Source organism: Fistularia commersonii, chromosome 12 (assembly GCF_037954325.1).
Source record: "Fistularia commersonii isolate RoL2024-O1a breed Wild chromosome 12, RoL_Fcom_v1.0, whole genome shotgun sequence".
Lineage (NCBI taxonomy): Eukaryota > Metazoa > Chordata > Actinopteri > Syngnathiformes > Fistulariidae > Fistularia > Fistularia commersonii.
In genome coordinates, this window is record NC_141295.1 from 8,856,084 (window position 1) to 8,869,565 (window position 13,482).

Sequence of the window (13,482 nt, forward strand, 5' to 3'; positions counted from 1 at the left end):
AATCTTGGTTTAATGGTTTGTAAAGCATATTCTTCAAAATATTGAACTGCATATACAGCCAGGGGCTAGAAACAGTATAGCTGTTCAATTTATTTTTCCCTCTGTAACAGCTTTCACATGAATATAATTGGATTTCATTGGATTGATAGAAGTAATGAATAAACTAACAATCATCTGCCAGAGGGCAGGAATATTTGTACATGTTACAGTATGTCATCAGTTGAGGGTGACTATTTCTACCATGATTTCTTTGATTCATTTTTGCATGCGTTTTTACCATCTCAATGGGAAACACGGTATCCGATACTTAGATATGATCGATGCTCTTGATGTCTTCCAGGCATGCCAGAGCGTGCTTCGGCCTCGGAGGGTCTTTCTGCCCTGCAACACAACTCAGGCGCGCACAACGGCACCAGTTTCCACGGCTGCCTCCGTAACCTGTATATAAACGGGAAGCTCCAGGACCTTGGAGCCGGGCTGGGGGCTCCAGATGCTGGGATGATGGCACAGAGCAGCACCAGACAGTGGCTGGGCAATGGGGTGGAGGCAGGCTGTCAGCCCTGCCAGAGAGGAGCATGCGTACAGGGAGATTGCCATCCAACAGGGCACCGTGATTTCACCTGCACCTGCCACCCAGGCTGGACGGGAACCCTGTGTGACCAGCAAGTCAACAACCCATGTGATGGAAACAAGTTAGTCATGCCCTTTTTGTGCCACTATTGTACAGTAGCCTCTACGTCACGGGTCACAGACTCGCGGCCCGCGGGCCAATTGCAGCCCTCGGAACAATCTATCATAGAAATCAAATCTTTGTGTTAATGTTGCCCGTGTGTTTTTTCTCACATGCATCTGGGAGTTTTATACAGTGGGTAACGAGCAAGGAAAAAATTGAAAAAGTAGCTTTGTTATTTATTTTTTGATTCAAAATTTGAAAACAAAATGATTTATTGATGAAAAAACATCCAGTGACATTGTTAAAATGATCTTTTCTTATTTCTATAAAAAACACAAAAATTATAGCAAAAAAAAAAAAAAATCAAAAAGATTGATTTAATAACCAGAATAGCCATCATTAGCCTTGTAAACATTATACCTCCTCTTAGGCATGCTACCAGTCAATTTTCTAATAAATTCTAGTGGCATATTTTCTCACAATTGCAAGATTTTCTCTTTTGACTCGACAATATTTTTCGGGTGTAATTCTTTTTTTAATATTTATTTTTAATATTAATTCGTCATTGTATTGTATTTTTGTTTGAGGAACAGTTCGTTAAATATAAAGACTTTTATAATTTGTCTATTTATCTCCTTTACACTAAAACAAAGAAAAAATTTGGACTTAGTGTTACTCCTAGGTAATGATTTTACCAGTCCGGCTCCCTTGACATCAAATTAAGCTGTATGTGGCGCCCGGACCAAAATGAGTTTGACAGCCCTGATCTACAAGTTGTGGATAAACAGCAAGCCAAGCTCAGCTTCACTAGCTAGGATTGGCATTTTTTTAATAGTGTCAGATGCAACCGCATATACCTGACAGATGAAACTCAAGACCTATGGCAATGATTACCCAGAAAATCACAAGTGAAAGTGAAATAAACAAAGAAACTTAAGCGTGCTGAATCACTATTTTGTCACAGTTCAAATCTTGGGTTTTAACTCTGGCACTACATCCATTCAACAAATGCAGTGTCATGTAATGAGCTAGCAGGACTAGCAATTAGCAAGTCACATATACAGCACTAGAGGGCACCATTGCTATGCTAGTACATCAGTACATTAACAGATCCTCTACTTTAGCTTTTAAACAAGGTATTTACTTACACTCAGTGCTTTATGAAAAGTGTGAAGGCTTAGGAGACAGTTAATAGAGAGAATTGCGGTTATCTCTGTGCTATTAACCTATAACCAACTGAAATGTGGGGATTTTTTTCCCATGGTACTGTCATAGAATCCTTTCAGAATAAAGCACACCGCAACTAATGGCATTTCAATGAGTTTTTTAACCACATAAACAGCCAATGAATTTAACTTTTTAAGGAATTAATTGGCATCAACAATTAACCTGCAGGGCGGAACAACTATTTTGGCATTTTTACAGTTTAAAATGAAAACCAAGACAAGACGAGAAAAAAATATCATAGCTTCTGGCTGTTTACTGCAGTGAGTATATGTTTAATCAACATTCACTTGCGTGTCAGGTGACTGCACAGTTTTGTCAAATTAAAAAAACACAATAGAAAATTATAGTTTCTATATAATTTACATCAAATATTGCTGAGACTGAAGTAAAAGTTAGAAATCTGTAGCCCCACCAGCATTTTCAAAATCTTCATCCCAGCCTTCTTGTGCACAGAGATCTCAAATCTCCTGGTCCCAAAATAATGGTTCCAATGGTTTGTTATCCTCAGGAACCTCCAAAGTTATTGTGGCGCAAATCGGCCACCCCATTGAGTTTTCCAATACCACTTTTAGTGCTATTGCTGCTTTTTTATCTATCATAGAAACATTTGGATTTTTCTAAATAATTTTCATTCCAACCCTGAAGTGATCAGCATATTATTTTAATTATTTCTGTGTTTTTCATGTCTTCCCCTTCTTAGGTGTATCCATGGCACCTGTGTGCCGATCAACTCGTACTCTTACTCCTGTCGTTGCCAGCCCGGATTTGCTGGCGTGTTATGTGAGGAGGAGGACCAGGAGGCAGTGAACCCCTGCAGTATGTTTCACTGCAAGCACGGCAAATGTCGAGTGTCAGGCCTTGGAAAAGCATACTGCGAGTGTAACAACGGATATACAGGAGAGGCATGTGACAGAGGTACGTGTGTGTACAAAGTGTAATAAATAAATTAATTTCATTTGAGCAGACTTCGTTTTTTCCAGCATCTTCTACAACTAACATCTGAATGCATTTGAAGCTCTTACAGTATATTTCTCTTTCTAACTACTGCTTAGCTACCTGTTGCTCATCAAAATCTTGCAGTTTTGTCTGTGTGTGTATGTGTGTGTGTGTGTGTGTGTGTGTGTGTGTGTGTGTGTGTGTGTGTGTGTGTGTGTGTGTGTGTGTGTGTGTGTTCACTTGCATGTATGTAAGTAACATTTCCTCAGTTCTTGATCTAAGCTTCTATCCTCTTGCTTTTCCAAATCAGCATCTCCTGAGCTCCCACTTAATCCCACCAGGGGGTTCACTCAGGTGAGACTGACAGGTTGAGTTGAGCTTTTTGCATTTTTTCTTTCCTTCAATCCCCAGTCCACATTACTTGATACCAAGCCTCCATTTCAATTGTCTATTCCTCTGTTAGATCTGCAAACTATCTGTCATCAAAAACGAATCAGTTGAAATGAATGAAGTTGAATCTAAACGGAGACCCTTGGTCAAACACCACAGTGGGAGTGACTGTTTAAGAATTTTAATTTTTTTCACTGGTTCAGCATGTTGAGTGTAAAACGGCATATTTCTGCTCTTGTCCTCTTCACTGATCTGTTGAGTTTCTGGGTCTGCTCGAATCATTAAACTCAAGTTTGAGCTCACGTTCTGGTTGCTTCAGAACACGGTTTAAATAATTGATTTAACTCTCAAATGCGTTTTCTTTTCATCCCCAAAGAGGTGGCCTGTCGAGGGGAACGAGTCAGAGATGTCTACCAGAGACAGCAAGGCTACACGGCGTGCCAAACCCAGGAGAAGGTCTCCCGTCTAGAGTGTCGGGGTAACTGCCCAGGGGCGGCAGAGGGACAAGGGACCTGCTGCACACCCCTACGCAGTAAACGCAGGAAATACACCTTCCAGTGCACTGATGGCTCCTCCTTTGTCCAAGAAGTGGAGAAAGTTGTCAAGTGTGGCTGTATAAAGTGTTCCTCATAAAAAAGAAAAAAAAAAAAACATATAAGAGACAGCACCCTTGACAGTTGGTTTCCTCTTAAATTTTGTGTACCCGCCCAGCTTACTTGATCCCTGACCCCCATTTTCTCCCTGACAAAACCCTCCATAGTTTATTCAACCGTATTTTTTTTAAACCCAGATAAAAGTAATAAAAACAAACAAACAAACAAAAATAGAAACTACTATGAAGTTTCTTCTTCTTCTTGCCAGTGCTGGACTGATAATTGATGCTTCCTCGTGGGGATGTGGAATTGTACTGTAAAGTACAAAAACAGACTTATTTTTTATTACGAAGTGGAGAAAAAAAAAAAAAAAAGACAAAAAAAAAAAAAAAAACACAAGAGTTGACTTTTTCCTCGCATCTACTTCTTTTTGTTGATCTCAATGACTTCATGGTGTGCCACTGTCTTTTCCCCGGAGGACTGACCCGTCAATGACGGCCAACCACTTCCTATAGCCTTCCTGTCTGTGAGTTGTGTGTTTTAGGAATAACCTTAACTGATAGTGCCACAGTCTCACTACTAAGAGGAGCTGACAAGGGAGAAGCAGGTAGTGATACCCCCAGCCCCTTCTGTGACCCCCCCCTCTCCCATTGTAACCCCTTTCCTACAGCATCACTGTAGTCTGCATTATCCCTCATCAGACCTCCTGAACCTTCCAAGACTGCACGCCATCCTGCACACAACTGTGATCACTTGTGGTATTTTATACAGCTACTGAATAACACACGTTCACACACGTACAGTGCTCCCTCACCTATAGAAAGGTTTTATGTTACCTGCCGGGTTAAATCCACTACTCTGTTTATCTACCCCTGTCATGGATGACAAGTATTTATTGTATCATAAATACCTGTACTTATTCAGTAGATTCCCATGTATCAATCTGATTCATTTAATATATATTAATTTATATTTGTCCTTATTTTTGTATTAAAAAGACATAATCTGTCAAGATAGCAGAACTAACAAAATGGTGTCTTTTATTTTGGTTGAAGAGAAGTTGTCTTTTTTTTTTTTTGATCACTGAAACTGTTGTGCTTGCCAGAGACCTTAGGTACATTTTAATCTGCAAATGTGACGTGAAGACAGTGTATATTTTTGTCGCGTTTCCTGAGAGTTTGTACTGTGCCATTACCAGGAGGTCTTTATATTAGAGTATAAAACACACAAGATCTTGTGAGTAGCATTGACCCTAGAGAATGCTTAGAACTGTTTTTACCTTTTTAACAAATTTATGCTTAAAAATACTGTGACTTTTTCTAAACAAAACTACTTTGTTAGCCCCTTGGTCTCCGATGTTAACATGTTGCTGCTAAGTTTTTGTACCATAGACTTGGATCCTGATCTGTATGTTATATAGAACTTCTTGCCCTCAAATGTACAGGGGCATCTTGTGTAACATATAAATGTCCCTCCCCCTTTTCCCCCACCTCTACACATGTGCATTGTGCTTTATAGTCCCCCTTCTCCATCCCCAGCTAATGTCAGTTCCCTGACTGATGTTTGTTAATTAAACACCATATTTACCTCACACTTCTCATCTTTGCCTTTCTTCTCACACTAGGGGATCCACGTCTAAAACATTCCCCAAACCATAATAAAGTGAAAGACGTTTGTTTCAGGCAGAATAACAGATATTCGTCTTCCTTTTCTGTTCACAGAGGTAAAATGCAGATATGACCATGTGTAAGGTTTCATCATCTTTAGTATGACTCAGTATATCTTTTTTCTATTCGTTTTCTCAGCTCATAAAATACTATAGGTCCCTGATCATATTTTTCAAGACCCCAAATTGATGCACATCTGTATCATCAACATATGCACCACTTTAGTACATTAGTATTCCCGAACCATTCAGCCAATAGCTCAAGTCAGTAAGGCTGATATTGAACTTGTATAGTATATATTGCAGATACTTCCCTCCTTAAGTCAAATCTTCTTTACAAATCTTTACAAATCTTACCATTATGAGTAAAAGCAGCTGTTATGTTATTCTGACTCACTGAAACAGACTGACATGGACAGTGGGATCCTTTTTTTTTTTCTCTCACCAAGAAAAATGTTTTTGAAGACCAACCACTACCCCTATCTTTTACATGGTCTTGGGCACAAACAAATAGCAATGTTGTGTTCGGAGTTTGGTTCCGCATGGTTTTACAAATGGTGAACCGCAATACTTTAAAGTGGCATTTAACCTCTTGTAACTGACGAAATGTCAGTAGACAAAATATATTTAGTTTGAGAATTTTACACATTAACAACATACGCTCGTCACAATGTGGGGCCTACTGGCAAGTCAATGTTTTACGGTTATTGTAAGTTTGCAATATCTAATAGGAAAAGCAAAGTTAATTATTGCTTAAATTGTTTGTTTTGCTTTGTTTCTTCTTGTTTCGTTTGTTTTTTAACATGCTATCTTTTATCGATACACAACGACTGACAGATGATGTAGCCCCACACTACCGACTGGACTGTTGGGTCACTTTCACTTGCCTCAAATGGCAATAAATCTATTTCATTGTTCTTGATTGTGATTTAAATTTCTTCTACAATGCTATAGTTCTTTTTGTATCAGAGCCAGGACGTGAATATTGTAAGATGTAAAGGATTATTAGTTGTTGTTCTGAGGAACAAATGACTTTCTCAACAGACAATGGCGATTGTAAGCTATTTCCAAAAAAGGTTGCCATCACTGAAAAGTAATCTTCACATGACATGCAGGAAACAAGTTACGTATAATTGCATACAGGCACATGTTTCAATAGGGAGATTTGATTTGGAATTTCTGTAAGATCTTTTAAGATTTCCTATGCCATACAATTGTGTATTTTAGATACCACACAGGGTTCAGTGAAAGCCTACCCTGTTATTTCTATGTTGTTGTTTTTTAAATACTCATTATCATATAGATTTATCATTAACAATATACTTCCAAATTCCAAACAAGGGAGACAGATCCCATTGAAACGTCATGTCTTATTCCTTTGACCTCACAATTTGACCTAACTGTATTTTGGAATTGATACTCATTAGTATAATTTCATTACTCGTTTCATAAACAAAAACAAACGACCGTGTTTTTTTTTGTATAGGTCAACTAGGCAATGATTTTGATTTCAGATTGCATTTGAAGTCAAAGTCCTGTTTTAAGCATTACGCACAGCTATTTAATAAAATAGTTATGATGCTCAGTCCAAGTGAGCAGGACCCAGAAATATACTTTAAATTCAAGTTTGACACTGCAAAGACGTTTTACCCGAAACAGCTGCCATGCCAGGTAACAATAATCATTGCGTACTAAAGATCAACTTCTCTACTAACAAGCATTATCATCAAAAAATTTGTTGTAAATAATTCACTTAAAGTATATATTTTTGTTTTTGTTTTTTTTTTTTGTTTTTTTGATGTTTTGTAGCATGGGCATTTCAGTGGTCAATCCTTCCACCTCACAGCGGGAAGTTCCCCGGCTCAGTTCCAAACAGACCTTTCTGTGTGAAGTTCAAATGTTTTCTGTGTGTTTTTCCTCCAATTGTCTCCCACAATCCAAAAGCATGCAGCAGGTCAATTTGAGATTCCAAATTGTTGAAAGTGAATGGATTTATGTCTCAATATGTGGCCTTGTGATTTTTGGCAACCGCCCCAGAGTGAACCTTGCCTCTCACCTAATGACAGCTGGTATAGTCCAGGGCTGGGCAATTATTTTGGCTGGCAGGCCACATTTCTTATTTAATTTTTATACGCAGGCCAACTAGGTATCGTGTAAATGAAAAATTGTAATTTAAATATTGAAATGTTTTCCCATTTTATTTCAACTTTTAAAAAAATAATAATAATCATAGAAATGTGCCACCATTACTTTGTATGTAATCATCCATACAAATTAAACAAAAGGGAAAAAATGAGGAGGTTCTGAATTCAATATTGATTGAAAATACTAATTAAAATATTCAAAGAAAATTGTTTAGCGGGCTTGATAAAAAAGCAAAATGGCTGTAAAATGCCCAGGTCTGGTATAGTGTCTAGCCCCCCAACAGAAACCCCAGTTCCTTTGTGCAGGATAAGACGATCAAGAATAAAGGAATATTTTATAACAATGGTAAGTATATTTCTGATGCAGAATCAATGTGACCATATCATGCAGTATCCAATTCCTCCCTCTAGATTTCATTATTTCTTGATTTTATCTGGTAAATTTTCTGACCTCCAGCACACCAACCACTTCTCCTTCGTTCTCCGTTTCTCCCTGCAATCTGTTTTTAGAGGTTAGAGGGACACAGTGGGAGCCGGCTGGCCAGCCTTCTGATGCTTCTCACTAATAATTCAAGTGATTCACACTGCAGCGGGAGAAACAACCGGCAGATGGCTTCCCGCCTTTAAAAAGATTTTTATTTCGTTTATCATTGATTACTTCCTCTAATAGTACAACCTCACATTATGACTCTTTGATAGTCATAACTCACTCTGCCTCTCCTATCATTTGACAGTAGATTAAGTTTACTCATCTTCCTAACTAAAAACACATCAATTAATTGAATGTGAAGATCCAGTGAGGATAATACACACGCACAAGCACATGAATATTATAAACTGAAGCATTATTATGTAATCTTACTATTTGAGGGTCATCTTGATAGTATTCACACAACGATAATAGACATGAATAATCAAAGTGTTGGTCAATTAAGGCCCTGCGTTTTGTCTGTTTGTTAATTCTTTTTTTTTTTTAGCAGTAATATTTATTATACTACACTGATGTAATGATATCACAGTACTAATACTCTCCATTGCACAAGTCCTTGTGACATCCCACTACTTTCAGCGAGGTCCTGTTCTTTTACTCTCAACACACATGAACTTTCACTCTGCCCTTCATAAAGGCAACCTCGAATAGCCCTTTTATTTCTGTAAACTCAATGCTGACAGGGAGGCCCATTTAAGATTCCCAGGGAGAACACATCACTAATGCACTGCAGCCTTTTTTTTCAATGGCTTGGGGAGGAGATGGAGAGAGGAGGGAATTAGGGAAGACAGACGATTTTTGACTGCTACTTTCAAAAGCTTTATTCTATCGACTAATTCTCCTGTATTATTTCATCAATTTCTTTATTTGTTTAAAATGTTTTGCTTTTTCCTCCTTTTATTGCATGTGTGTAAAATTGTCTGTCCATCCTTTTTCTTATTCGACTTCTTCAGTACACAGTGTCACAGGGAGCTGAAGGCGACCCTGGCTGACATTGGACGAAAGTCCGGTTGTTCTGGACCAGCAGCTAACCAATCACAGATTTACAGGACAGATGGACAGACACGTGCAATTCAGAATTTGACCAAATGGTAAATTTTTTGTCTCCAGGACAAAGCTGTAATGCTGTGCAAGGAAGGAACATGCAAACTAGCAGGAATAGGAATGAAAAATAATCTAAGACTGCTGGCACACAAGAAAAACAGAAAAAACTATGGTAGAAATATATAAAATATGACAATTGATATATGTAAATTACATTTTAGATATAAGTACAGATAGAAAATAGATAGTAAATAATAAAACAAAATTGGCCGTGAATACAAATTCCAGATTAATGATGTGTGTTATAATGTCAACTAAAAAAATAAACATATCCATCTGGCATGGCATCTTCAAACAGACTGTATTTGCCATGAGCAGTAATTATCTAATGTCATATTTGTGCAGTTTTAAAAAAATTATTTGATATTTTCTTTGATAATGCTCTGGTATTGTGATGTTTCTTACACACAGATGCTTGGGTTATACTGTGGATGGTTATAGGCATCAGTACAAAGTGAATGCGATTAAACCTCAATGATCTTTGAAAACAAGTTTACAATTTTTCATTCCTTTGTGATCGGAATAATCTGTGCTGAGAACTTTCTTCCCTTCTTCCCTTAGATGAGAGATGTAAATGTTCTTGGAAAAAAAACATACTCATCTCAGTCACTTTTGCCCAGACATCCAATCACAGAGGCTGGAAAAACCACCACCTCCTTTATGTGGGAAATGAATCAATAAAAGCTGAGCTATTTAAATCAGACAATGAAACTCCATGACATGTTTCCTTGAGTGAACAAATAAAAAGTAGATTTTATCCTGTTAATGTTTTCTCCAGTTTTTATTTAAAAAAAATGACAGAACAAGTAGCTCCGTTTAAGAAGTAGTTGTGTATCTGAGGTAGTTGTACATCAAGGTGTGTGTCTGTGTCTCTGAACACAGGTTGCTGTGAAGCGTCTCGTGCAGTAGTTAGAGGGAAGATCGGACAATATTCCCCTCCCGCATCACCCCAAATACTGACACAGACAATCCCCTCCACCGTCTTCCCCACCCACGGCCTCATCCTCACCTCCAGCCAGGTGAAGCGGGAGTTCACCATGTTGAGGCAGAGCAAACCCAGTGGGCCGGACAACATCAGCCAAGTGTGCAGGGCAGCTTGCTGGGATCTGCCAGCATCTCTTCAACCTCTCTCTGAGGTTGTTGAAGGTGCCTGACCTCTGGAAGACCTCCTGTATTGTCCCAGTACCCAAGAAAGAACATCCAAGCGCTCTCAATGACTACAGGCACTAACATCACATGTCATAAAGTCGTTCAAGCAGCTGAAAGACCGGCTATCTGCTTACCTGGACCCTCTGCAGTTTGCGTACAGGCAGCACATGGGTGCGGAGGATGCAATCATCTTCCTCACTCATAGAGACCTATCCCATCTGGAGGATACAGGAAGCACTGTGAGAGTCACCTTCTTTGACTTCTACAGAGCGTCTGAGGTTGTTTGGCGTCTGTGGTGGGCAACTCAAGACCCATTTTATGTCGATGCTTCTGCCAGTCTATGGTAGCCGGCACACTCTTCTTCACTATAGTAGACTGGTGATGTCAATAGGCTCAACAAGATAGTGAGGAAAGCCAGAAGGACAAACTGGGAGCTATCCTGAACAATCCTTCCCACCCCCTGCGCCACGAGCTTTGGCTGATTGGCAGCTCTTTCAGCCAATGATTCATCCCACCCCGGTGCAGAACTGAGCGCTTTGGGTGCACATTTTGGCCATCAGACTGTATAACAGCAGTCTGGACAGCACACAACTCTGACAGGCCTGAGATGCATCTGCGCTGCTACCACAACCTCACTCCCTCACCCCATTCACTACCTCACCTATTTACATGTCATCCCATCAAATCTGCCGGCAGAGAAGTGCTCTAAGACATCTCCCTGCACTCAATGCCGACATTTTCAAATATCAGTGTCACAGGGATACTTCATACATATACTTGGTCAGTATACTCTCAACCTAACCTATCCATTTTATTCTGAATATAAACTTAATCCCTGCCCGTAAGTTGATTATCTATTTCATTCTGTATATATATCTTACATCGATCCCATTGTGTATATAAATTTTTCTTTTTATTTTCATCTCATATAGTATGTTTTTTTTTTCATCCATCCCATTCTGAATATATCCATATATTCTTTTTATTTCCATCTCATTCTGTACATATTTTTACATCAATCATCTCAAATTGAACTATGTTTTCTATTTATTTCCATCTCATTCTGTACATAGTTTATATCAATCATCTCATATGGAGCTAGGTTTTCTTTTTATATCCATCTCATTCTGAATGGATATAACCAATCATTTTCTCAGTTTAAATAATGCAGAAAATAATGGGAAAGACCCATATTAAAGGAAAGACCTTGGATTACCAGGTCTTAGGCACCATAAATATGGATTTGTCTGACACAAAGATGTTCATTGTTGACAAAGGCAGACTTTTAACACCTCACTGAGCCACTCATGTTAGATGAATGCAAATTTGCATTTACTTTTACTATTTTGCAGCACTTTGCTCTCCCCTCTTATTTCTAATAAACTGTTCCCCTCCAGCAGTGACGTGCAGTGAGGTTCATGGCTGGCGAGGCACTGACGTCATCAGTCAGATTTACAAACATATGAACCCTACGGAGTAGCTTATTCGCCATTTTATTGGTAGCGGTTAGTGCGTTTTGTTTAAAATATCATCTCAGCATTCTTTACATATACAAACTGAAGCATAGAAAAAGCACATTAAAAAAAAGTTATTATCTCTTACCTTTACTTATGAATGACGTCCATGCATAGTTTTCCTTTAGCTTAGCATTGTGGATGCTGATGTTGAGTCTTTGCTGTTCATTCCAAGCCAAATCTATCCTGGACATCCTGAATGTTTTTAGCGCGATTTGACTTTGAATGTGAGTGGCCGACCGCTCATGTTTGATTAGGCTTCTTTGCGTATTTTTCTATATCCCATTTGACTCCAGACATTGTCAGAAGTTGACAAAAGAATGCAGGAAAAGCAGAAAAGGCGCTTTCTTACTGGACATCCACACAGCCAGCCTTTTCGTGTGTACCGCTCCGTTTGAAAACACCGAGTCTTCCGTCTTCCAGTCTGAGGCAAATCCGTTAGCACCAGCGTCGGTCTTCCCTTACTTATTATCTCCTGCTTCGACTGAAAGTCCAGTTTAGAAAATTCTTTCAGTTTAGCTATGTAATCCTCCATTTTGGAAATAAAGCCGAGCAAGAGAAAAAATGACTGGATGGCTGCACTTGACACGCTAACTGTTTACAGTAGCTTGCTATTGCTAGTTCTATTATTCTTTAGTCGAGTAGTAAAGTGGCTCCCTGGGATCACCAGTGCCCTCTACCATGAGGCACCATCACTACATGCCTCACTTAGTGTGTCTTCGCTGTCGCTTTACGATCGCTAGGCACGGGAAATACGTTACAGTTGTTGACGAAAAAAAGTATACAGATCAGCTACAGTATGGAAATTTAGTTCATATATTAGTGATTAAGGTGTTTGAAAATTTTAATAGTAACATCCACAGAGACAGCTATACGGTCTTAGCCGCATAGCATGGCAGCGCAGTTAGCAGAATCATTGCTGCCCTGTCATCGCACGTCTCTTCTTCATATTTAAATGCCAAATGTGATTTTTTTTCAGTGATTTTGAAAAAAAAACGAGTAAAAATTGTGTTGTCAGGTGGAAAATAACTTTATGGTACAAATCACCGAATAAATAGAACCATTCAATTTATTTTTTCATTCTACGTTTTTTTTTCTTTCCATGATGCAGGCAGAACAGGCAGAGCAGGCTTGAGTTACTTCCCAAAGACCCTCACAGAAGATCCGCGGCAGGGAAAGGCACCACCTTATCCAGGAAGAGGTCCGAGCAGGCGTGGAGGAAGAGCCAGTGACTTTGTTATTAGCTAGTAACTTATTATTGAAAAAATTGTACAAAATATAATGAATAATATTAGAAGTATTGGTAACACTTTATTTTGATATCTTGAAAATTAACAGGTACTGGGGAAACTTCATTCTGCCTCTCCAGAGACCCATTTGTCATCTTTTCCCTCCAGGGTCATTTTTCCAAAAAGTCTCAGATAAAAGATAAAAACATAGATAATGACTTCATAGATTATAAGTTTTGAGGTATATGTTGGAAAGGTATGATTAAATGAATAAGATTTACAGCTGTGCATATGTACATATGTCAATCAGACAGTAATATAATTTTTTTAAAATTTGATAAATACTCCTTAGTTTTGCCCAGTTACC

General features: G+C 38.7%; 1 protein-coding gene across 8 annotated transcripts in view; it reads left to right on the forward strand.

Annotated features, from left to right (window-relative positions):
* slit2 (slit homolog 2 (Drosophila)) overlaps positions 1 to 5,410 on the forward strand; it is an 85,125-nt gene extending 79,715 nt beyond the window's left edge. For 6 of the 8 annotated variants that reach the window (XM_086156849.1, XM_086156852.1, XM_086156855.1 and 3 more), the window contains 3 exons: positions 341 to 692; positions 2,601 to 2,815; positions 3,603 to 5,410. In XM_086156849.1, coding sequence (XP_086012975.1) covers positions 341 to 692; positions 2,601 to 2,815; positions 3,603 to 3,859 — 824 coding nt within the window. In that variant the 3' untranslated portion in view covers positions 3,860 to 5,410. Of the gene's footprint in view, positions 1 to 340; positions 693 to 2,600; positions 2,816 to 3,146; positions 3,191 to 3,602 lie in introns of all 8 variants that reach the window. The other 2 variants (XM_086156856.1, XM_086156857.1) reach the window with 1 other exon arrangement.
* Positions 5,411 to 13,482: the final 8,072 nt, after the last annotated feature.